The 26410-nt window shown below is 49.0% G+C and overlaps 1 protein-coding gene across 1 annotated transcript in view; it reads left to right on the forward strand.

Moving 5' to 3' along the window:
- The window catches only part of ATP6V1C1 (ATPase H+ transporting V1 subunit C1), a 1238716-nt gene that overhangs the window by 186909 nt on the left and 1025397 nt on the right, over positions 1–26410 (forward strand). The window contains exon 3 of the mRNA XM_069621464.1: positions 25966–26033. Within this exon, the coding sequence (XP_069477565.1) occupies positions 25966–26033 (68 nt within the window). The remainder of the gene's footprint in view (positions 1–25965; positions 26034–26410) is intronic.

A 26410-nucleotide genomic window follows, 5' to 3' on the forward strand; every position in this document is an offset into this window, starting at 1 on the left:
CCTTCCAGTTAGGGCCAGGTCAAAGGCCTTAAAACCTCATCCAAGACTCTTTTGGAGTCGGTCCTGGCGCCATTTGGCGCCAGGCTCATAACCATCATGAAGACCAACATTAGAATTGGACTATTTACTTGGGACTATTTAACTTGGGGGAGGGGTGGTAGGGGGGGGTTGAGCCAACATGGAGGCACACACATAGCTCAGTTACAAGGAACTGAGCTATGAGGTCTAGTCTTTTGGGTGTGGCAGGCCTGGGACTATTTTACCTGGACTTCTTTACCTGACACTATTTAAACCGCACCCAAACAGCAGAACATGCTTTGCGTTATTCTGCTGTGGGCAGCGTAACGCTCACCGTGTCCAGTTCTTTGATGCGAGCTTACCTGAAACCAAGGACCTGCAGAGAGAGAGAAGGAACACTACAAAACTCACCTGGAACAGTATCCCATCTTCAATCCATCGCCGACTTCATTTCCACTCACCTGAAGGTACGAACTCCATCCTCCGGCACCGCATGCATCCTGGAATACCATAACCTGGAAAGAGGAGAAAGAAAGACCGCATTAGTAAGCGTTTACTCACGTTTCCTCCCGAACGAAGAAAGCCACACAATTCTTACCTGGGTAGTCCCCTCCTGGTCAGTATCATTGCTGGAACATTACGGGGCTCGGCAAGGAACATTGCAATCTACAAGGAGAAAAGACACAGGTTAGCAATATAAAAGGTGAAACAGAGCCGCACATCGCGCATTACCCACCGGACAGCATCTCGCACACCGCACTTTCGCCTACCGGCCCATGCTCATCTTCAAACTGCATGACCACACCAAAATACCTTTCCATACCTAAAAGGAAAGAAGCAAGACATTATTCGAACTAAGAGGAACATAAGAACTACATATAAAGACTGTAAAGCAGCAAACCTACTGAGTCGCAGCAGGCCTGGATTCCCACAGGTGGGGGCTTGCACCAGTGAAGTAACTTGGTTGCTGCTCGCCCACATCTACATGCCCCTGCCATGAGGAGCAGGACGGAGAATCCACCTTTCACAATATTAAGATGAGGAGAGGGCACAAGGGGGAGGGAAGGAGTTGAGGACAAGGGAGGTGGGAAAACATAAAGACAATCTGGCATTGAATCAAGCTCTCCTATATTGCAGACCCATCTTTAACCAGAGGCCTTACCAAGGGACCGGCAGAGGGTTTGAGAGTGCAAATCATCCAACCAGGGCTGGGTGGCGTCCCCGTGGATACCAGGTGAGCGTAACAATATCGAGCGATTAAACACTCCCATTTTTCCCCCTGCTCCCACTACCCCCCCAACCCCAGGCTCACTAGGCTTCCGAGAACCAACAGTGCAAGAGACAAAGAGTAGGAACTGAACACACATACAACTTTACATTGTGGCCAAAATATTAGTGAGGTCCCCGATGGCAATTAAGCATGTGGCAACAGGGCGGGATATCGAACCTCCCCCCCCCCCCAGTTCAAAATTCATAAGACCCCTAAGCAGTTCACAGCTTCAAGGCTTCGCAGTCCAATCCTGCAAAAAGCCGTTCCTCCCAGGTACGCTTGAACAACTGTCTGTCAGTTAGATTAGTTATAGATCTTAGAAAGGGAGCCCTTCCTGGACTTGGCTTCTTCAAAAACCCTTTCAAATGTAGTTAAAGGGCGCGACAGATCAGCCACCCACCCCGCCTGGGTGAGGATTCACTTGAGCCTCAGGTACGCAAAGACCGAAGGCGATTTTATCCCTAAGCAGCACCACCAATTGATCATATTCCATGAAAACCCTCTGGGGAAAGAGCTGGGCCGTCCTTTCCAAACCCTGATCGGACCAAGACTGCGTCTCCCGGGACCCACTAGCGCTGAGATCAATCGGGGGGGCTCCCATAAAGAAGTGAGGGGGGACGGCCAGGAGGAGAGGAGCCTATTATCCCTATTGGGCTTCCAAGTCCCCACAAGACAGCAAGGACCGGATGCAATCTAATTGGACCCGGATGGCTCTTGGGGGAGCCCACAAAAAGTCTGACTTTCTGATGGACCTGAACGTCTTCCACAAAAGACCAATATGTCCTTAGATCGTCCCTCAAGTGCTCTAACATAACCCGTAGCTGGGCTGCATTATAATACAATCTAAAATCTGGGAGACCAAAGCCCCCACAGGATTTGGGAAGGTTCAGGGTGGAAAATTTTACTATAGCTCTCTTGCCATTCCAGATGAATTGAAGGATACGGGACTGCAATACTTCAAAAAAAGAGTCCGGGACTAGGCAGGGAAGGGACATATAAAAATAGAGAAGCCGCGGGAGAATGTTCATTTTAACCGCGACAATTTGCCCAAACCATGAAAGAGTCAGGGGTGCCCACCTTAAGAGGTCGCCCTGAATCCTTGCCTGAAGAGGGAGGATGTTTAGCTCAAACACTTTACCTAAATCTCTGGGAATATTGGTGTCCAAATACCTGCAAAACCTGCGCTCCACTCGCATACTATACACTTCTACTCTCCCCCTGATTTCCTGATCCAACCCCCCCCCATCAGCATTGTACACGATTTGGATATGTTGACCTTTAACCCAGTAAAAGACCCAAAACGATGAATCGAGTCCCGCAATTGCGGGAGGGATTCGCGAAGGTTGATCAGGTTCACCAAACTATCCTCTGCAAATAAAGATAACTTGAATTCACAGTCCCCACAGCGCACGCCTGCCACTCCCTTATTCACCCTGACCGCAATGGCGAAGGGCTCCATCGCCAACGCATACAAGAGGTGATAAAGGGGACACCCCTGACGCGTGTCTCAAGAGAGCGCAAACCCCGCCGAAGAACAACTGTTGACCAATACCTTAGCTGAGGGATCATTATACAGGGCTGAGATCCACCTACAAAATTTGTCCCCAAAGCCCATTTTCCGGAGTACCCTCCCCATGTAGAGCCATTTGACACGGTTGAAGGCCTTCTCCGAGTCCAAGGAGAGGAGGTAAGCCTCCAACCCTCGCCTCGACACCTCGTGCATAAGCCGCAGAGTTTTCCTCACATTGTCTGAACCGTAGCGACCCGGGATAAAACAGACCTGGTCACTGTGAACCAGAAAGGGAAGGAATTTCGACAATCCATTCGCCTAAAGTTTGGCTAGGATTTTAACATCTACATTAAGAAGGGAGATGGGCATATATGACTGACACCGCAAGGGATCCTTCCCTTCTTTCTGAAGTACCACAATAAGAGCCGACATTATGGTAAGGGGTAGGGAACCCGTATCTAGGGCAGAGTTGAACACTTTAGCCAGAAAAGGGGCTAGCGCGGAGCGGAAAGTCTTATAGAAGCGGACAGTGAAACCATTGTCTCCTGGCGCTGTGCCACTCCTCAGAGAGGAGATAGTGTCACGCACCTCTTGGGTAGAGATTGGGAGCTCTAACATGTCTACGTTCTCCACGGGGAGGCGAGGGATGGGGAGGGATTCTAAGAACTGGTCCACATCAGCCCTGTCTCCAGAATATTCTGACGTGTAAAGACTTTCATACTAATGCCTAAACTCTGCTGCTATCTGGTCATCTTGCAGAACTCTTTCCCCTGTCTGACCTGTAATACAGTTAACCCTTCTACTGTTATGAAGCTCCCTCAAACGCCACGCCAGGATCCTATCCGCCTTTTCCCCCCTCTCCATATACCGCTGCTTCAAAAAGGCTAGTTTTCTCTCTGTCTGTCCCACAAGCAGGGCGGACAGTTTAGCCTTAAGATTCTGAAGCTCCTCCCATTTGCCCAGGCCCATCTGCGATTTCAGCTTGCCGCCTGGCTGAATGGCGGCTATTTGCTCCCTCAGCTTTAATTCCTCTCGATCCCTCTTCCTCCTCGCACCCATCTCTATCGGAGAACCTCTGACCGTGGCCTTAAATGCATCCCAGACTCCCCTAACCTCCACATCCCCTGTCTCGTTAAGAAGGAAGTACTCCTTGATTGAACCTAAGGGGGACTGTCTAAGCTCCCTGTCTAAAAGCAAGGTGTCATTGCAGATCCACCGGGCCCTGGACGGGACCAAATCTATTGGACCACGGGATAACTTCTACCCCAAAATACGAAATACAAACCCGGAGCGTAGAGTCCACTAAAATGTAATCTATTCTTGAGAACATGCCATGCACCTTAGAGAAATAAGTGAAGAGAGATTCACGATCTCGCTCAACAGGTTGCACATCCACCAGGCCCAGCCCCTCATTAATCCACCTGAACGAATCCGCTAACTTCCTCTGGGCCCGCTTGTCAGAGCAGGGGGAGAGGGACTTCCTATCCTTATCCGGCCAGAGTACCATGTTAAAATCGCCACCTACTATCAGCGCACCCTCCACAAACCCTCTAATTGTCTCCCCCATCCTTTCCCAAAAGTGATCTTGCGCCTAGTTCGGTGCGTAGACCCCTACCAGAGTAAACAACCGGCCTCTCACCGATCCCTTAACCATAATATAGCGCCCTTCCGGGTCGGTTCTGTGAGCCTTGGGGACAAAGTGGGCGATAGGGGAAACCAAAAGGGCCACCCCACGTTTCTTCGTCAAAAAGGGGTAATGAAACATATACTGGATAGCCTTGGATCTGAGAGAGGGTCCTTCCCCCTTAACCCAATGGGTTTCCTGTACAAAAAGAAAGTGCAGTTTAAGCCTAGAGAGTTCCCTCGCCACCAACGTTTTTGTAGGAGCATTTAGTCCCCGCACATTCAGGGACCCCACCAAAAACCTCTGTAGAGAATCATCCATTGGATGGGCCAAAAAAAACCTGCGGCCCCTGTAGGGCCCCCAACTCCCGAAAAGAGCAACCTCGCCTTCCACCCCCCCAGCCCAACCCCAACAAAGCAAATGCCCTCTCACCCCCACCTCCCTGCCCCAGAGCGCCTGGATAGACTGCGACATCTCACCGCCGCGCCACCAAGGATCGCCTCCACCCGGGCGCTTTCCACCAAGAATGAGCACAACATTTTGAACCCCTCTCCCCCTAATTTGAAAAACATGCCCCGAACACAACAAACTGCTCCAACCCCCTCCCATAGCCGCAAGACCCCCCCTAAAGGTTTGAACCTATGAGGCGGCCATATCCATCACAAAAACAGACCATTAGCCCTGCCAATCCCCTGCAGACAAATAGCGCAAAAGTCCCCTCCATCCAAGTCAAGGCGTCGGCTGCTTCGGGGACGCTACTTTCCTGAACTTCCTATGCCCTCGGACGCGACGTCTTCCCACAAATTCCGAGGGTCCACGGTGGCCTCCCTCTTTCCCATTCCCCCTCTCTTTACCATCCTTCGAGGAGGCGTCCCCCAACAGCTCACCAGTCACTCGCTGAATATCGGACTCCAAGGTAAGGGAATACTTGTAGCCGTCCACCTCAAAGGCGAGCGAAAACGGGTGGCCCCGCCTATAACGAACACCCTTAGACTGTAGCCACCTCGTCAAGGGCCCACAAAGTCTCCGCCAAGAAAGGGTGAGCGCCGAGAGATCCTGGTAAATCATAATTTTAGCACCCTTCCAATCAATGGGGCCTTTCTTTCGCGCTAAGTCCAGAATCTTGGATTTCTCAGCATAATAGTGAAATTTCACAAGGACCGAACGGGGACCACCGGCGCGCCCCCCCCGCCCTATGAGCTCTGTCGATTGTGGGTTTGCTGGTGTTTTCGCAATCAGACTACTTATAGTCCCCTTGACCCCTCTCACAATGTCAGACTGCATCTCACCTTCCAGCTCCGGTATGCCGAAACCTCAGGTTGGAGCGCCGCTCCCTATTTTCGAGGTCGTCCAGCTTGAGGGTGACCTTCTCCTCCTTGCCTCTCTAGTTCAACCAACCTCATGTCAAACTGAGTCTCAGAGGTTTGCCGAGGTTTGATTGGCCTAAAGGGCCTGGACACGGTCCTCAACAGTGTCCATCTTCTTATCCGGGGAGTCCAACCTCTTGCTAATGTCTGCCCTGAAGCCTCATATCTCCTCCAGCAGGCCTGCCATATTGCGGCTCATCGATTGAGCCTCCATCACCTCTGGCTGGGCCACGGCCTGCATGATGCCCTCCTCCCCCTTCTTTGCCGTTTCACGCCGGAACTTTTGTAGGGCCTGCGCCCAGTCCATCCAGCGAGGAGCAGGAAAACTCCCACGACAGAGGAACAGGGGACCCCCGGGGGCAGCTGGACCGGGGCCCTCAGGCCAACCCGAAGGGTCCCCCCCGCCCCCAATCGCCCTAACGCTCCAAAGCCGCGACTCAGACCCCCAGCTGGCCACTGACCACCCCCTCTCCTTGTCCCCAGAGCGACGGCTTGTGTAGTTTAGAGTGCCCCCTCCAGGTGTGCCATAACAGATGCCCAGATGAATACCAGACCAACGGGCCACCGAAGCACACTGACTCTGGGGGGGGGGGCTGAGGAGGTCCTCGGGGGACCCCCGCCGGTGGGCTGCTCCTCCACTTTGTTGCCCGGCCGGAGCGCTGATCGCGGTGCAACTAAGGCTCCAAGAGGAGGACTAACTCACCAGCCAAGTCCAATGGGTGCCTTGGAGATGTGGGCCCGACAATCAACTCATCGTACAGGCTTCAGGGGCTCATAGTTTAGGCTTGCACTAACTCCTCTCCAGCCCGCATGGAAGGGGCTAGGCTGACCGCTGCTCGTCCACCAACACGGAGGGACCGAATAATGGTTTTGTTTCCTCCTCCCCCTCCTCCGCCACAGTCCAGTACAAGGGTGCGGGGGGGGGTCCCCAGGCTGCTCGCCCGCTCTCACAGCCGGGTCCCCTCCTGGGCCGCGGGCAGCATGAATGCTCCACCACACCGGCACATCCACCAGTCGGCTGCAAGGGGGCGCCAGAGCTCCGATGCTCACCGCCTTAGATTCCCCCGGGAGGGGGCAGCACCGCCACCAGACGTCCCTGCCCCAGTCCCGCAGTCCGGACCGCGGGCACACCACTAGCGGCGCACTTTGGGCAGCAAGACCGCAGGGTAGGCCACCGCCCCTCCCCCACCGCCGGCCAGCAGGCCTCAGCGCGGTTCGCCCGCGGGCAACGCCGACGCGCCTCACACGCCTCTGGCAAAGGTGCAGACGAACGCCGGTCTCCCGGCACTGCTGGACTCCGGGATTGCGCACCCCTGATGCTCCAAGAGTTCCACCTGCCAGAGTTGGGTCGGCATACACCTTCGACAGGGCTGGGGGGCTCAAATTCCGCTTAATAGGCGTCCCGGAATGGAGACCGGCGGAGACACTTCAGCTCATCTCAGCACCCCCTGTCGGCTCCCAAGTTGGGCTCTTTTGGGAGTTAATGCAGCCTGGTGTAGCTTTCTCCACTTGGGCTGGAGTTAACCTGGCTTAAGTGGGCAGCAGTGTGGTTTTAGGACCAAGAGGAATATATTCTGCATTTTCTTTTAAAAATCTTTTTATTCAGTTTAACATGTCAGTCATACACCAATCAAAACATGGCATCATATTCTCATTGTGGTTTTAGCAAAATATTAACAGTATAACCAAACAAATTAACCTGGTAACCAACAACTTCCATGACTTGCTTCCGAGGACTCTGTGGAAGTATAATTATGCCTAAGGGCCATCGGGGCAGCCGCTCATAAAGTGGTTCCCCCGCCAGCCTCCTGTGACGAATCCAATGGTGTCCTCACTTCTTTCCTGGTGGTGACCTCTCCCCATGGGGCCAGGGGACAGCAGGTGCTTCCTGAACCTGGGGGCGGCTATATGAGGGGGAGTCGCATGGGGGGGGGAGCAGCCATTGGGAGGGTGTCATGACGTCATCGAATGAAACATGATATCCCCCTTTTTTCTTTTGATGATGACCCTGCTATTCCCCATGCCTTAATGGCATATTGTCAAACTCTTCCCCTCTGCCCCCACATACCTAGGAAAGGTACTGAAAACACTTTTACATGATCTGTATTCAAGTCCTTAAAATCTGGTTTGCTTATCAAGACTCCTGAAAACACCTTTCCAGAATCTGCATACAAGTCCTCACAAACTGACCTGCCTTTTAAGATCACTGAGAACCCTTTTTCAGACTTCACATACAAGGTATCAGAAACAGACTACCATTGTGTTAAAAAAGAAGCTACTATGATTAAGAAGATGAGCTGAGTACTGAATATCACTGGAAGTCAGGCGCACATGCTGAAATCTAGTTATTGCAGGAACAAGTCTGATGCCTGGAGATTTAAACTAGCAGAGTAGCTAACAGGCAGACACTGGCTGCAGAACGCTACTTCTCTCGGTGCTGGCGAGGAACCCGGGAGGGCTTCTACGGTTTCCATGGAGCTAACCGGCTAGTGACAAGGAATAGGGGCATAGGCTGCAAGTGGCAGTACGCTGCAAGAATGCCAGAAGGAAAAAAAAGGCTTCTGCCATTCGCAGGTACTGGAAAGCAGCCTCCACAACACCGAAGTCCAGAAAGACGTGGAACAGATAAGTGGGAGCCGCAAGAGGCAGAGAAGCGTAGAAGCAGATGCAACGAGAGGGAGCAAAATGCCAAAGGACTGTCACAGAATTGCCGTGTGAAAGCCAACATTAGCCAGCAAGAGCTGGTGTGTCCACCCAAGGGAAGAGGGGACACCAGAGCATATTGGCAACCCTGCCAAAACCGAATAAATGTGAATGAAGTATATGAGAAAAAACAAACCAATGAGCATGAGTGAATGCAGTACACCTATAAGAGAAGCCCTAGCCAGATGGTATACCAGGCGGATTCAAGACAAGACCAAACAAATATAAGAGACGATCAACTGTGTAAGTGTGTGCAAATCACATGTAAGGAAAGGTCAGGCAAGAAAGTATACCTGGCAGACTGAAGTCACAAGATTATATCTATGAGAACAGCCCCGGCAGGAGAATGTACCAGACGGGCTAAAGCTGCAAGAGCTGCAATAGCAGTAAGTCCCTGGTAGGAGAGTATACCAGGCAGATGCAATTTGTAAGCATGTTTATGTGAGAAAGCCCTGGCAGGAAAGCACACTAGGTATCGTTAAGTTGACCAGTGTGCAATATACAGCGCCCAAGGAAGTCCTAATAATGATATATTCAGGGCTAGAAAAAAGCTGAGGAAACATGTTAAAGAGGAGAGGAAACCTGGCAGGAGAATACACCAGATATCCTAAGACGATGCAGACTTAACAGCCAAGGTTTTTTGTATACCAGTTGTGTTGCTGATCAAGAGAAACTTAAGGAACTGATATTCTTGACTATAAAACGGAGTGAAGAGAAATCCAGGGCAAGGGAACCACACCCTGGAACAAGGAACTCTATCCTTCTGGAACCTTTTGTTTGAGTTACGCATTTCCTTTTTGAACATTTGTGCATGACTAAAAGCCAAAGACATTTTCCCTTTTCACCTTAGAGTTGATTGTTAGAATGTGAGGGTCAGAATAGTACTTCGGGAATGGAATGTTTTGCTTTGGACATTCTGACATTGGCAAAGCCTTAGATTTGTTTGAGGTAGGGAAACCCCTCTTAGAGCAGGGACAGATAGGCATTTCCCATCCCCCTTTTTCTTTTGTTAATAAAAGTTTATGGTCAAAAGCAAAAGTCTCTGTATCCGTGTCTCATTCTTCGTTCATCGCACTCCTTTCTGTCATGTTGCCCACTGCCTTTATACCTCGAGCAGCATCCTTCTATCTGGATTAAATACCTCCAAGGTGGTTTCCCATCTGGTGAGAGAAACCTCTTTTGCATCAACACATTCCAAGCATTCACATTTTCGCTTCCCTCTTGCCTAGCCCTTTTCCATACCATACATTCTGCCATGAACCAGCGCTTCTGGTCACTGCACAGCAGTCAACCTGCTGCCCCTTATGGAACTTCCAACCCATGGCAATCCGTTGTTTCGCTACTACGCATGCCAAATCTAGCATCCTAGTTACAGGTCTAGTCACCTTAAGGTATGGGAACATCCCGACCAGACATGCTTCCGGTGACCAGTTGAATTTGGTAATTCCCCTTTGCTTAATCCTGACTTCTACCTCCCTCCAGAATCGCTTAATCACTGTACACTCCCAAAACATGTGGATCATATCTGCTCCCTTCTCTGTACATCTTGGACACCCTGTCTAAACCAGGAATTGTGATATTTTATATGGTGTCTTATGTATCCTCTATGCAGAATGTATAGCTGAGTTAGATTAATCCTAGCATTTCTGGAAACCTTCTTTCCGCAGAACTTTGTATTTTCCCATTGTCGTTCAGTGAATTCTCGGTCTACATCCACCTCCGATTCAGATTTTACTCTTAGTGTATCTCTTAGCAATCCTAAGCACCTCTGATACAACCTCAAGACCCTGTGACTGCCCTTGGATATGTTGTATAATAATCCCAGGCTATCATCCACTTCTTCTCAGTCTTCAGGGAATCCCTACCACCTGGCCCTGGCTTAGTGGAATTTGTATATGCCAGAAACTGTCCTATGTTCACCCAGCCCTCTACCACTAAGAGTATAGCCTGCTTACCAGTTTTACATTGGGGACTTATTGGTGTTATGCCCCTTTTTGAGAACTGGTGCTGCTAACTTGTTTTTATTATTTATTTTAGTATTGACATATTCTGAAGATGATCTGCAGATAAGTACAAGCCTGGTCTATGGGTATAATGTACTTTATTTCTGTTCTTAGTAACCTTTGAGGACGGGTACCAAATTGATCCATCCTTCAGGCAAAATCCCAATCTAAATTTCCCTTCATTTAGGCGAGCGGACTGGCATCTTCTGCCTCTTCCTAAAGCCCTTCAAGCAAGCTTCTTAAGAAAAAAGATTAACCATTGCAAAGCAAGAATGTCATTTTATTTGTCTGGATAGTTTCGCCTTCTCTTTCCTATTAGAATCTAACGAAATCTCCCTTCAGTGCAAACTTGCAGTCAAAATGTTCTGCTTTACGTTTTCACACTTTTGAGGGTCTTGTTGTAAATTTCACAATGGTTTGTGATTCTGTCACAACACGGTCTGAGTTTCCTTTTGTGTCTCTGGTTGGCGCATGAATACAACCACCTCCTGGTCCTCCTTTGGGCACTGCTGTGTCTCCACCGCAAGCTGTAGATATTGTTTGCATGTTAACTCAGCTTTGTTGACTGCGTTTGTCTTACTCAGCTCCCACAGGCAGCATTAAGGGTCCTTCTCACCACCCCCTCTTGATGTCCTGATTTCTTCCCTCTGCTCAACCTCTCTACTCCTCCTCTGGTTGTGTCCTTTCTCAGTGCCATACCATGAGCTCTTCCATCTCCCACAATGGGTTTTATCCCTTCAGATCAGGGTCTCACCCCTACCTCCTGTCCTCCTAAGCATGCCCTCTCGTTTCTTCCTGCTCTTGCTGGTTACCACATTGCTACCCTCCCACACTTCACCTACCTCCTCCTGAGGACTTGCACCTGCCACCTCCTGATGAATCTTCTCGCCTCTTGTCGCCATTCTCCATAAGTCTATCCCCATCTTTTTCCAGACTCCTTCCCGTATTCTTCCTGAACTGCAACCTTACTCCAAACTCCTTCATGCCCTCTTCCAAACAATCATTCCTTCCCTTCTTGGGATGTCCCTTTTATGATTCTCCTCTAGGACTAAGCGGTGCGTAATGACCTGCACATGGTAATCATTATTACTGCTGGTATGTAATTAGTTACTGCGGTTCTGCTTCACTTCCCTCAGATGTAGCATATGTCCTATTGCAAGATACATGCAGTGGCAGGGCCGTGACTTTAAAAAGGCGGTCTACTATCTTCAATTCCCTATTTGTATCTGTCTATGTATGCAGGTCCGTTAATGATTATGGCAGTGGAGCTGTGACTGTAGGAGCACCCATGATGAGTGTTGCAAATACTTCAGAGTTATTCTCATAATTTCTGAGTCGACAGCCTCTGTCTTTCCCTGAGGTTGTCTTGCGGAGAGAGAGCATTTCCACACTTTAGGTTGTAGGTCCTTTTGCTATGCTCTTAAAGGTCTAGTTTTAGCTTTGGCCAAAATTTGACTGTCCCCTCCCCAGTGATGGGTGCTAAGTGACAGGAACCAGTGTGGGGTGGGAGAGTTTTAGTTTGTAGCTTTCTTTCTTGCCATAAATAAATCACTTGCTACCTTAATTCTACACATACCCGGCACACTATTTCCTAATCACCAAGAGTCAATCATCATTAGCCAATGGCTTGTTGTAAAAGCAGATTTTGAGCTCTGGACCAGGGGATCCTCTTCATACCACCCCTGGTCATCATGCACTCGTTAGGGGAGTTTTCCTGCCCCTTGGCCACGTCACTAGATGTCCCCAGTATATGGTTGATTCAAAGCACTTACCAGCCTTGTACAATTGAACATGAAATGATGTGAAATAAAATAACAAAACTTGATGTAATTTAACATGGCATAGCTCGACATACTAAACTATTGCATACAATCAGCATTGTGTCAGAAAAATGAAAATGGGGGAATAAATAAATAGGTTCTTGCTAAATTTGTTCTAATAGCAATCCCAGTCAAATCTGGCTGGAAGTTGGAGACCGGATTGGGTACTGAAAGCACTGCTCATCCTCCCAGCAGTCTTCCACATTCATAATTCAACCCAGAATTCTATCTGTGCATATATTTTAGCTCTTCCGCCCCTCTCTCGGCTCCATCTGATCAAAGTACACTGTCACAGAATTTAACATCAGTCACAGTCCATCACAGTTCTACTCGTGACACAGGCTGCAATTCGTTTGTACATGCACAGTTCACCAGTTTTTCCCTGGGTTCAGGGGAGGAGGAAGACTGTGTGATGATTCGGAAGGTCCCCCTGGCCCCTGGGGAGAAGAACGATTACCTATGGTATAGCTTGATGGCCAGTGTTGCACCCCAACCTTCTGTATCCCCACCCCCTTCCAGGTCAAACAACTTCCTTGAGAGTCGACTCATGTATTTTTGTAGTGTAGGAGAAACCGCCCCAACCGAAAGTACAGGGATGAAGACGAGCACAGAAAATTACTAATTGTATTAGTACTGACAAGAGATGGCCCGAGGATGCATGAAGATTAATCTATCAAGGACAACAAAAGACTTTGACAATCCGCCAGGGCGGGGTCTGGTAACATTGTACAAGAAGAGAAGGACTGAAGACTTTGTCAAGCCCAGCTGGGAGAGGGAGCAGTTGTGGAAACCACCATCCAGAGCAGGAGTTTCAAACTCTGTCGGCTGACCAAGGAACCCGAAGAGCGAAGGAGGAGGCAAAGCGCTGAAGGAGTTCTCCTTGAGCCCAGCTGGAGGGGACCTAAGCAGGAAGAGGGAGCCGAGCAGATTGTTAACGTGCAGAGCTGCTGCAGTGCTGCAGAAGCCAAGGAGAGAAGCCAGAAGAGCCGTAGAAATGTGCCCCAATCCAAGAAAGTCCTTGTGGCATACCGAAGTTCGAAAGAAGGTAACAGGAGGTACCAGAGACCGGAAGGGGACACAGGGGTGGAAGAGAGGCAGGTTTGAGAGGTTCTCCAAGGGCACATTGAGCATCCGAGGAAAACCTCCTTGCCGCAGTAGCAACAATAAGACCACTAACCACCAGAGAAGGCTCTGGGACCCCAACATAAATATATTAAGAATCTGAGGAAAGCATCCTCGTTGCAGTGCCAGGTAGAAGTCCACTCGGGCCCTGAGAAGGATTTGGGACTTTGCTATTACCAGTTGTAATGATTCTTTCTCCTGGACCTGAAAGTTGAAGCCGCTGAAAGACTTTTTGAACCAGAGATGCCAGGAGGGGCTGCGAAACACAGATAAGCTGAGGAACGAAGACGGCAAGGAGAGCTGCTGAACAACAGTCACCGGCTTTCCGCAAGGGAAACAAAGCACACCAGCAACAACTGGTGTGTCCCCTGAAGGGATACTGGTACACCCGGGTGTATTGGCAGATATGCCAAGGGAGAATAGTTGTAAAGCAAACAAATAAGGCAATTGAAAGAGAAGGAATCTGTAAACATTTAATTGAAAACAAAACCAAACGAAAAGTAAGACACTTTTATGAATGTCAATGTGTACAATATACATTTAAGAAAAGCCCTAGCAGGGTATTGTTCCAGGCAGATACAGCATTAGATAAAACGGACACAAGAAGATATTACGTTGGAAAGTTGGTGCAGAACCTGCATGAAGAAAATCCCTGGCAGGAGAGTAACCAGGCAGTTTACACATGTGTATAAGAAAACCCTGGTGGGTAACACACCAGGTAAGGACAAATTGAACCGTGTATAAGAAATACATTGCCACAAAGGGGGCCCTGAAAAGGATATATCTGGACTAAGCCAAGGGCTGTGTAAAACCAGAGAGAAGAGGATTGAAAACCTGGCAGGGGAATACACCAGGTATCTTAACAGGATTAAGAACCAAGTTGTTTTGAGTATCGGTTGCATTGTGGAGGAAGAGAAACTCAAGGAACTGATGACTTTGAATATAAACGGAGGGAAGAAAAATCCAGGGGAAGGGAATCACCCTCTGGAACAAGGAACACTATCCTTTTGTAACATTTGTGTTAGAGTTATGCATTTTTCCTTTTGATCATTTATCAATCGCTCAAGGCCAAAGGCCCTTTCACCTTAGAGTTTTTGTTTCTTTTTGTTTTCATCTTTCTATTAGTTTCAACATAAAACACACTTGGACTTCAAAAACACACCCTGCCCTCCCTCCCTCCCTCTTCCTTCCTTCCCTCCTTCCCTAAACCCCACTTATTCCCCTGGAACTCGGGACGGCTATAGTCTAGCTTAAAGTCACTATTATTCGGAGCGAACCCACAATGTTAGAACACATTCATGATACGAATGTCATGGGGGCACCATTGGAGCATATAGTCACTCTGTAAATATTGAAGGACCTGGCCCCATTCTAGCTGAAAGCTCTCAGAGGCTCCTTGTATTTTATAGGCCATCCACTCCATGGTGACAAAGTGCCGTACCTTCCTGAGCCACTGGAGTTGTGTTGGTGGCATCTGTTGTTTCCAACATTGGGCTATCGCTAGCCATGCTGCTATCACCAAGACCATAATCACTTTCCTCTGGTGCTTAGTATGCGTTTTTTGTTTGGGATCCCATAGGCCCACCAGCCAAATTCTGTCCCCCAGCTTTTCAGATCCTTGGACCATTTTCCCAGCTTGAGCCCTGCCTTTGTGCCAGAACTCTGCAAGGAGTGGGCACGACCTCCAGACATGCTTCCAATCTCCCTCCTGATGACATCCACGCCAACATAGTCCATCTGTGTCGGGGTACATTACTTTAAGTCTCTTTGGCGTTAAATGCCACTAAAGTAAAACATTTTGCCACATTTCCCGCAGGTGGATTGACCTCGACAATTTGGTGACATTTCGCCATACCTCCTCCCAATGGAGCCGCAAGATGTTGTCCCCTAATGTTCGCTCCCACCTCTTCATGTATAATCACCCGACCTCCTCTCCCTGCAAGTTCAAATGTGCGTACAGATTAGAAATCAGTTTACAAGTACCTGGATCCGTTATCATGTAAGTCTCAAATTTCGTAAGATCTCTTGTTCCAGCTTCTTTATTGGCCGGGGCGGCTAGCCAGTGAGTGAGTGAGTGAGTGAGTTGGGTATATCGATACCTCTCCGTCCTTGCCACTCCCAACTTTTTATTTTTTTTTTATTTTTATAACTCTCTTTATTGGGTTTAAAAAGAATAACATAATAAGAATAAACATGAATCATCGCCATACAACAAATAAGAGGGGCATAGCAATATCAAGAGCAAGAGGGGCTCCGCAGGGTCAAGGGCCCGGGACAGTTGCAGGGCAAGGCAGGCAAATAGTGTTATTCGAGGTGCTGCTCTGCTTCCATCGGTGGGTTTCAATGAGCAACAAGCCATTTGCCCCATATTTTTTCGAATTTGCGGGGGCAACCCCGTGCATTATAGATCTGGCGTTCTGAAACCGCGCATCTGTCCAGTTCATTACTCCAGCAGTTCAGGCACAGTAGGTCTGCAAAACCCCATTTAGCCGTGATAAGTCTCTTGCCTGCCCCTAACGCTATTGACGGGAAACATTTTTCATATTTTGTCAGGTCTACTTCTCCCCAGATGCCTAAGAGTACCATTTTGCGATCCTTAGGGATTGGCGTTGCCAGGGCAGCCGAGATCATATTAATACACTCCTCCCAGAAGACCTGTAGCACTGGGCAATCCTATATCATATGGTAGAAGGTGGCTGGCTCAATTTTGCATCTGATGCATGCCTCATCTTCTAGCCCCTCCCATCTGGCCATTGCAGTACGTGAGTGATAAGAGCGGTGAAGAATTCTCAGTTGTATTAGTCTGAGTTTATTTTCTATCCCGATTTCCCTGGGTGACATTAATGCATCAACCCAGTTTTCTGGCTCCAGTTGGCCCACATCCCTTTCCCACTTTGCTTTGAGCCCGTCAAGCTGTGTAGCCCTGAAAGAGTTGAGGTGGCCTTTGAAGGGATGCGTTGCGGGAGGATATTGGTCTCAGTGGGAGAACATGGGGGTATGTTTGTTGTGTCTGGGAATTGGGTGTGGATGACGTGGGCCAGCTGCGCGTGCCGAAACCGGTCCATGGGCGCCAGATCAAAATGCCCCTGCATGGTCCCGAAGTCCAGGAGGCGACCCCCCCTGTATCACGTGCCAGTGTGTGTATCCCTTTTGCTTGCCAGTGACTGAAAGAGCCCATTTTCACTACTTCTGGAAGGAATGCGTTGTGCCATATAGATTGGGACAGTGTTGGCTTTCCTTTCCAGCCGATCAGTTTGTGTGCCTCCCACCAAGCTCGACGAATATGATGTGTCGTCTTGGGTAACTTCGGGAGGTGGTTGTGGGTGGCATACAGAGTCTGCAGCGGGGTTAACGGGGTCATGGTCTCTCGTTCGATACGGATGTGTGGTTTTGTGAGGTCTGCATGCATACAATCGTTTACCACCCGATCTGTATCGCAAGGTAATACGTACGTATGCAGGGTAAACCAATACCCCCCTCCCAGACCGATCTCTGGAGCGTGTCAAGGGCGATTCTGCATTGCTTCCCTTCCCATAATAGCGTGCAGAGGTTCCTATCAATAAGTGCGCATGTTTCTCTGGGGATGGTAAATGGGGCGTTTTGGAGAATGTAAAGGAGTCTGGAGAGGGTCATCATTTTGAATAATGCGGCCCTGCCCATTAGCGATAGGGGGAGTGATTGCCAGTGGGAAATGTCTTTGTTAAACCGCTCTAGTACTGGTTGTAGGTTCAGCTGGAGGAACCCTTCAAGTGTCGGATCGAGTCGTATGCCTAGATATGTAAATTCCCTGATAGAGATATGGAACGGGTCGGTCTCAGGAATCGCAGATTTGCCACCCTGGATTGGGAAGTAAATGGTTTTGGTTTCATTCACTTTCAGGCCCGCAAAGTTTTGATATTCTCTAAGGATGAGGGAGACAATAGGGCATGAGGTGCGCGGGTTACTAAGGTACACAAGGAGGTCATCCGCGTAGAGCGAGAGGCGGTCTTTTCCCCCTCCCGGCCAGGCAAATCCGGTCCAGTTGGTGTTAGCTCTGAGCTCAATAGCAAGTGGTTCGATGGCCAGGAGGAAGAGAAGCGGAGACAGCGGGCACCCCTGTCTCGTACCCCTACCCAAGGGAAATGATTTAGAGGACCTACCGTTCACCCTTGCCGTGGCCTCCGGGGATGCATAGAGCAGCCTGACCCATGATATAAATGTTTGCCCCGGTTCATCAGGTCCATGATTGCCCACAAAGCACCCCACCCCACCGAGTCAAATGCCTTTTCAAAGTCCACCGCCATGAGGGCTAGTGGGGCCGGTATTTCTTTGGCTCTGCTCAGTGCCAGTTGGATTCTGTGTAAATTCATGCGAGTGGATTTATTGGGCATAAATCCAAATTGGTCCAGATGGATAAGGGTCTCTATCACTTTCAGAAGCCTGTTGGCAAGTGTTCTGGTGAGGACCTTGGCTTCTCCTTTTATTAGTGAGATGGGACGAAAGGAGGCACATTCCTCTGGAGGTTTCCCTGATCTATGTATGACTACTATGCATCCCTAGTTCTTTGCTACATAGGAACATCCGGTGCAAATGGGCCGATGGTGTACCTCCGAGGTATTTCCGTGTTTCAGTGGGGAAACCTTTGGGACCCGGGCTGGAGCTGTGTTAGTGCTTCTTGCACCTTGGCCTCCGTGAGTTTATTGTTCCGGAGTTCTGACTGGTGCTGTGAGAGTTTTGGGATCTTGAGCCGGTCGAGGTAGTGGGAGGGTACAGCAGGCAAGCTCTCGGCGGGTGGGGTGTAGAGCTTCTCGTAGTAGGTGGCGAATGCTTCGACAATGTCAGAGTCGTCTTTGAGTAGTGTGCCATCCGGCGATTTAAGGGCACGTACATGTCGCCTATTTTGTTCACGCCTCTCCAACCAGGCCAGTGTCTTGTTTGCTTTGTCGCCACGTTCATAAATTTGACTCCGGACTAGCTGGTGGGCTGTTCGTGCATTGTCCAGAGGTAGGTTACTGAGGGTGTCTTGTACCGTGGTCAGGGCATCCTTTGTCTCCTGGTCTCCTGGTGTTCTAGGGTCTGTCGCTCACACTCCAGGACATATGCCTCTGCCTCTCTGATCTCTTGGACTTGTCGTTTTTGGTGGGCGGAAACCACCGAGATAGCTTCTCCCTGAAGGACTGTCTTATACGCCTCCCAGATCGAGATTGGGCAGTCCACTGAGCCCTCGTTGATTTCGAAATACTCTGTTGTCTTTTTTTTTTTCCAGTTCCTCCGCGATTTCAGGGAGCCGCAGATGGTATGTGTTCAGGCGCCAGTTGTGATCCGGACATCGACAGGCATTCTTCAAGGTTAGAAGAAGTGGAGAGTGATCTGAAATACCCCTTGCGAGGAATTCAGCGGCTAGGAGTCTGTGGTTTGTGCTGCGGGGGATGAAGGCATATTCAATCCTTGAACGATTTGTGCACACCGGAGAAGAAGGAAAAACCAGCTTCGTCGCTATGGATTGAGCGTCATGTGTCCGTCAACCCCAGGGCTTCAGCAAACCTGGCGAGTGGCGTAGAGGCGGGGCGGCATCTGGATCTCCTATGAGATCTATCGACTGCGGTGTCCATCACTTCGTTAAAGTCCCCCCCCCTATCACCCACAGATCGGCCTCTTCTTCCAGGAGCACATTTCGCAGCTCGCACAGTAGTTCTTTCGTGAGCGTGGGGGGGGGGCATAAATTGCTGCAAGGCCCCACTCGCCCCAAATATCGGCGAATATAATTACATAGCGGCCCCGGGGGTCATCTTTGACCTTACTAACCTGTAGGGGGACATGCTTGTGGACGAGTATCATCGTGCCCCTGGCGCCTTTCGTGAATCCGGCATGGTAGGTATGTGGATAGTTGGACCTTTTGAAAAAGTTGGTGTTTGTACCAATCAGATGTGTTATGTTTAGAAGAGCTATGTCTGGCGAGTAGCAATTGAGATATTGGAGCACCAGTCTTCGTTTTATGCTGCAGCCAAGTCCGTTAACGTTCCAGGACAGTAAGGATACCTTGTTGGAGTTCATTCTATCTGCGTGGGCATTTTAACTCAGCATCTGGAAGGATCAATGGCAGTTGCATAGTTTTCAAAGGAGTGTAGGGATATTCCCTCAGGGGAAACGTCTGTGGGTCGCCCCGCAGTGACGTGCCTGACGCCTGGATAATTTTGGTTTCAACTGTCCCGCCCGTAGACCGTGCGTGCCTCCCTCGCCAGTGCTTGTCGGTGTCATGCCTTCTCGATCCGTGATTCTGATTCCTTATATTCCTAAAACACCCCCTCCCTGTACTCCCCCCCCCCCCCCCCCCCAAACATCAAACTTATAACTTGGTAAACTTCCTCGGGTTAGCCCGGACTGTGATAGCGCCCGCAACGCACTAGGTGTGGCAGCTGCTAAGTGAGCGTTCCCATGTTATTGTGTTGCAGATTCGTCCCCATATTGCGTGGGGCTGATCCCTTCTCTGTAGGGTTCCCAGCTGTGCCGTCGTCTGCATTGGTAGGGGATCGAGGGGGCGAGGGCCGCTCGGACCAGGGCTTCTGTGTGGGCTGGCCCGATTGTGTGCGCCCCGCACTAGGGTCCTTGAGGACTTGAGTTTCAAGCCAGTCCCATGCCTCTTTGGGGTTGTGGAAGAGGTAAGTGGTGCCCTCGTAGTAGACTTTGAGCAGTGCCGGGAAGAACAGGGCGTACTTGACAGATAACGACTGGAGTTTCTTCTTAACTGAGTCAAATGCCTGGCGGGCCTTTTGAACTTCCTTGGTGTAATCGGGGTAGAACCCAACCTTGTAGCCATTGTACGTGATTGGGCCGGAGGCCCTGGCCATTTGCAGGATCGCATCGCGGTCTCGGGAATTCAGCAGACGTGCAATCATTGTTCTAGGTGGGGCTCCAGGGGTAGGTCGGCCAGTGGGCAGCCTGTGTGCTCTTTCTATGGAGAAAAATGTGGATAGCTTTTTAGGAGCAAAGACATGAGTCAGCCAGTCTTCCAGGAACAATTCAGCACTGGGGCCTTCCTCTTTCTCCGGTATTCCAGGGATCCTCAGGTTATTGCATCGCGCTCTCCCCTTGTTATCCTCAGTGCGGTATTCCAGCTGGGTGACTTTCTGGGTGATTGCGGCAAGTTGTTGTTCCAGGCGGTGGACGATGTCTTCTGTGGCGGACACCCTTTGTGAAGCCTCGCCCACCCTAGCTGAGAGGTTGCGTAGATCCTGTCGGATAAGGTAGACCTCCGAGGACAGGCCGCCTATTTTGATTTCCAGCGATGTTCTCAAGTCCCCAATCGCTTTCATGAGGGCGGACAGAGAAATTGGGGGCTCTTGAGCCTCCTCGCCGGCAACTTCCTCTCCTGGAGTCTGCGTCTCCTGGCGGGGGTTGGGGGGAGGAGGGTCCTGTTGTATGAAAATCCATCTTACTTTGAAGAGTTTGCCGTTTAGATTTTTCTTTCCCCATGTCGCAGGTGGCACACCCAGTATAGCAGCAGGCACGCGTACATTATGTAGTCGGGCCAGGAGTGACACAAGGGGTCCCCAGTGTATTCACACAGGGTCGGCGTCTAAGTCAGCGGAGTGTATGTCCCCGGGGTGTAGGACTCTCATACAAACTGCTAGGCCAGGCGAGTGGGGGAGAGCTCACCCCGTAGTAGTGGTGTCCTGTAGGAGCTGTTTTGTGGATCGTCCCTCACATCCGCACCCCCACCGTAGTCCAGGTGTGCTGAGGCCTTAATTAGAGAGAAACTGTTTTGGAGGGAGTGCGGGATCGTATCGCTATAATGTTCCCAGGGGGAGCACAGGTTAATGCATATTACGGCCCTCAACAGTTCTGATCAAGGGCTGCACAGGCCCTGTCGCCGGTCCGGGTTTGAGGAGCCGTGTAGGGATAGGGGGGAAGAAGCAGGGTTGGCTCCTGGGCCCACTCACACCCCTACCTTGCTGTGGATGGGCCTGTTGCCTTCGTGTTGTCCTCCAGAAGGGGAGCGCGGCACTAGATCTTCCCAGGCGTGCCGCGACTCAACCCTGGGCATTGCAGTCTGGCTGATGGGGGGGGGGGGAGGGGACGGGGGAGACCACCGATGGATGGCTGGTGGCGTAGGCCCGGGGCAGGGGCGAGCACTTCAGGTAGCCGCGGGTCCGTGATGAGGAGGTGTTGGAGCGCTTCTCGCGTGATCCTCCGCAGGCACAGGAGGGAAGTGGATCGGCAATCGTAGCCGCTTCAGTCCTAGCGCCTGGCAATGTTCAGGATCAGGTGGGCGGGAGGGACTGCACTCATGACTCTGGCGGTTCCGGCAGAGTGTCCCAGGGTGTGCTCTGTCGGCCCGCCGGTGTTTCTCCAGCGTGCTCCAGCTCCGAAGCGTTGGTGTGCCCCGGAGGAGGTGGGGTGAGCAGTCTCCTCCGCTCACGCTGCTCTGGCCGCGGATCATCCGCCAGCCGGCAGTCTTCGAGCTGGTATTGGAGTCCCCCTGGTCCGAATCGTCCCAGAGCTGCAGCGACGGCTGCCCAAGTGCGTTCGCTAGCGTTCGTAGGCAGATGGGGTTCGTTAGAGCAGCAAAAAGGGTTTATTTAAAAGGATAAATGCAGCGGCCGCCGGGAGCCGAAGTGCTTAGGTCTGCATGCGTCGCTCGCGCATGCGCAGCCGCCACTCCTAACTCTTGAACACAGTTTTCAAATGATCTTATTGTTTGGGCCTTGTACATGTCGACTATCTTGGTGCAGCCTGCCTGTTTCCAGGAAGTAAAAGCCCCCGGGTCCATCCCCGGTGGGAAGTCAGGGTTGTTAAAGAGTGGTGTGAATGGGGATGGCTGTGTCATCAGATTCCTCCTCTTAACCGTCAAGTCCCATGCATTAAGGGAGGCGCACATAATCTCACTTTAGAGTTTGTTTTTATTACAGTGTGAGGGCCAGAATAGTACTTTGGACACAGGACCATTTTGTTTAGGACTTTCTGACATTGACAGACCTTTTAGTTTTGGTTTTAGGTAGGGAAACCCCTCTAGTGCATGGACAGTGGCATGTTCCCACTCCCTTTTATTTTAATAAAAGTCTTTGACGAATACCTTGTGTCTGAGTCTCATTCCTGGCTCCTCACAGAAGTAGGTTATGACACACAACGGTGGAGATTAATGTTGATGGACATTCTGACAGACCCTTTTAGTATTTGTTTTGAGGCAGGGAAACCCCTCTTAGAAGATGGGGATAGCGAAGTTCTCTTTTCTTGATCAGTAAGTCTTTGCCAACCAAAATGCCACCCTTGTGTCAGAAGCCTCCTTCGACACCCTTAGAACTGTCCCACTGTTTGGCATCAGTATTTGCTGCAAGCTTTCGTTAGCTCACCTAACTGAGCAGTGAAGGGCAGATCCTAGCAAGGATGTGGTTTGATGAAGATGCAGAATGAGTCTATTTTTCAGAACATCTTTGTTTGGAAAATTTATATGTGAGGGTATTTGGTTTGCAGATACAGGTAAGTGAATTTAAATTAAGTCTTTTAAAGCTTTAATGCCATGACTCAGAACATTTGCGGTGACTCCAAATGTAATGTCCAGTGGATTCTCTGATTCTGAATCCGCTCAACCAGAGGGCAGTCTCTCCCAGGAATGGATTAATGAGCGAGCTAGAAAAGCTACTGGCATATGGTCTTCATGCTGTGGTAACGCCCCACTGTTAAGAAGAGGGTTTGCTTGCTTAAGCCTGCATTCGAAGTATGAAAAAGCTAGCCGTCAACCTTTTTTGAGTCAAAGTTCCCCAGTGGCAGCATTAACTTCTAGTTCTTCAGCCACAGTTCCAGTGGCTACAACAAAATGCTACAGGCAAGCAGGGTGACTGGAGGCAACAGGGACAAGACTCTGAACTGGAGGAAATATGGACTTTTAAAGCTGGGGTACTGTGCAGCTGTGCTGTTAAGTCGGTGTGGTGCCATTGTTCGACGGTCCATGTCTAGTGGTAATAATTAATGTTAGAGATGAACAAATTGGAGTCCCAACAACCCATGTAGAGTACTTGTGGTTTGTTTCTGTAGCAGTAGTTCTTTGGCTCTATCCATTGTCTGATCTTTCAAGGCAAGTCAAAATATGGCTTTATCTGTTTCCTTTCATATAAAGGGAGCCAAGTTTAACTAGTGAACTCATCCTGGATTTTAATACAGAAGCACCCTCGGGGGGGGGGGGGGGGGCGGGGGTTCCTCCATATACATGGAACTGAATAACACTATTCATATTGTAGGGACATCTGCCACAAGCAGCAGCCAATTTCACAGACACCCTAACACCGAAAAGTGAAGGTTCTCAAAGAGGGACACTAAGCCTTTTGAGACCTGTGATTAGAACCTAGTTGGCGAAAGGGTGTGTAAGCAAGTACAGGCCCCCTAAATGGTGGTAACAGAGTGAGGGGTGAAAGCTTTGACTGTAAAAAGGAATTCACTTCTGAAAAACATAAATGCTTTTACTATGGCATTTGAACCAATGGGCCATGCAAAACAGGCAGACAGGATCCCAGACAAACAGGGTTTGTTAAAGGGGTTTGGACCTCCCTCAATTTGATGATCCTGAACTAATTAAAATCCAGAGGAAGCCAAAGCTGTACATTGCATTTATAGATCTCGAACAAGCTTTTGACAGCATAAACTGGGAGAAGCTCTGGGCTAAGCTAAATTTGTGGGACTGTGCCCCGTACCTACTTGTGTCCATCAGGCAGCTATAAACTGATAGTTATCCAGGTGAGATCATCAATTGATGGGGCTCTCTCAGAGGAAATCTGGACATGTACATGGCTAAAACAAGGATATCCACTGGCCCCAATTCTGTTTAACCTATATATATATATATCAGATATGTCAACTAACCAGACAAATGCAATATCATTCCCTCCCAAAATCTATGGACATAAGGTCCCTTGGATCATGTACGCGGATGATCTGGTCATTATTGACCAGTCTCTGATTGGATTGCAGAGATCCTTGAATCACCTATTAGATCATCTTAAAAACAATGATCTTCGCATTAATACTGAAAAACAAGGATCATGGTTTGGTCCCGGGAGAAAAGAAATGAAGCTGTCAAACTTAAATCGGTGATTGGGAATGAACCCATAGAATGTGTCTAGGAAATAACATATCTGGGTGTACCCCTTAACTTGAGCTCTATAGAAATCCAATGGATGACCACCTTAAAAATGAAATGCTAAAGACTAACATCTCAGGTCCTCATAATAAAAAGGGGATATGGGAAATTCTCACTGTTGCCGATTGTCTCCTTTTATTAGAGAGGTGATACCTATTTTAATCTATGGGGCGGAGACTGCCATGAATCTCCGGAGGCATTTCTGGAAGGCGCTAGAGGGCCAGTAATGGAAGCAGGTACTCAATCTCCTGTAATCCCTCCATCAGGTATGAATTGGGTTTTATTACTACATGACCTCACTTATAGGATGGAGGTCCTTCGCGATCTTCAGGAAAAGTATTGAAACTGAAGTGTCCCTCCCTTTTAAGAGCAAGAATAATGAGAGAAGAAAAGAGGTTGATAGGGTAGTAGCTGCTTGGAAAAACAACTGTGAAGCAGTTCTGAAATGTTTTGGCTGATCTAGATCTACCCTATTGGAAACCCCTGGGATCAGGGTCCAGAACTAGATCAAACTACAGGTGAAAAGGTCGACATATAAACTCTCCCAAGAACATGCTCTGGGAACAGAAGTCTATTAATCAACTTCCAAGAAATTCACCTCACCTCATTTTCGGCATATCTTCATGCAGCTAAAGCTAAACGTATTACCAACGCACAAAGTCTTGGCCTCTAGAAGACAAATGGAGGGAACGGACAGGTTATGTAGATTTTGTGGTGATCCTGAGAAGATTGAGACTGGCAAGCATTTGATAATGGAATGTTTAGGATTATCAAATCTTGGAGTGTTGTGTATGAAAGATGTTATGCTGGTATGAGATGGTGTGAGGATGTTTATAATTGGTGGGGGGGAGATTTGACAATGTTGGCTGTATTGAAATTCGTAAATGTAGCTCTGCTACTGGAATTGGGTGACGTCTGATGAAGTTTTAAAGTCCTAACTGGATCCCAAAACTGGTGCAGTGCGGGAAGAAAGGAGGCCTATTGGTCATAATGTGAACTGTACTTTTATGTCCTCGTTTGTTTTTATCCCTGGTGGGATGAACTCATGTTATGAATTGGTGTAATAGAATAATGTGGTGCATTTTCATTTTTCTTTTTTTAAATGTTTGTATAAACCAAAAAATAAATAATTCAATGCTTTTATGCATAAGTCATTCAGTGCCCTGTAACAAACATATCCTGAAATAAAGACATTCTGATTAAATTATTGAGCAGTCCACCTGTGTATCACCCCATCAAAAATGTAACATTTCATGAGTGAACCAAAAACCTGTGCATAATAGCATTGCTTGTCTGAAAATTGATATTGGAACATGTGTACCACAGTGTTAATGGAAATTATGTGTATTAGGAGAAAAAAAGAATGCTGTTCTCCATGTTTATACATCCTCATTTTCTCTTTCCACCTTTTTTTATAGGTTGGCACACTTGATGTTTTGGTGGGGTTGTCGGATGAACTTGCCAAGCTAGATTCTTTTGTTGAGGGGTAAGTTAGATGAGTGTTCATAATACAAATCAATGTCCTGAATTTTTGCACTTGGCATTATGATTTGTAATATAGTATTTTTGGAATATTTAATTTAGAGATGTGTGATTTTTTTTTGTTTTCTTTTTTTGTTGTTGTCCCATAATTGAAGAATTCCTTTGTGTCTCCTCGTCCTCTCAAAGGCCCTAACATGAGGACTTTATTCTCTGTGTAAGACTGAATCACTGCCAGTATTTCTACCATAGACACACATACCAATATGTACTAGCATTGCATAAGCGCCTTACTGACGACACGCTTTCTGTAATGGGAGTATATCGTTTTGTCACCTTCTGTGTGTGAGTGGCCTTGGCGCAAATGAAGATCCATGAAAACAG

This window comes from Ambystoma mexicanum, chromosome 5q (assembly GCF_040938575.1).
Source record: "Ambystoma mexicanum isolate Mex_15411 chromosome 5q, UKY_AmexF1_1, whole genome shotgun sequence".
NCBI lineage: Eukaryota > Metazoa > Chordata > Amphibia > Caudata > Ambystomatidae > Ambystoma > Ambystoma mexicanum.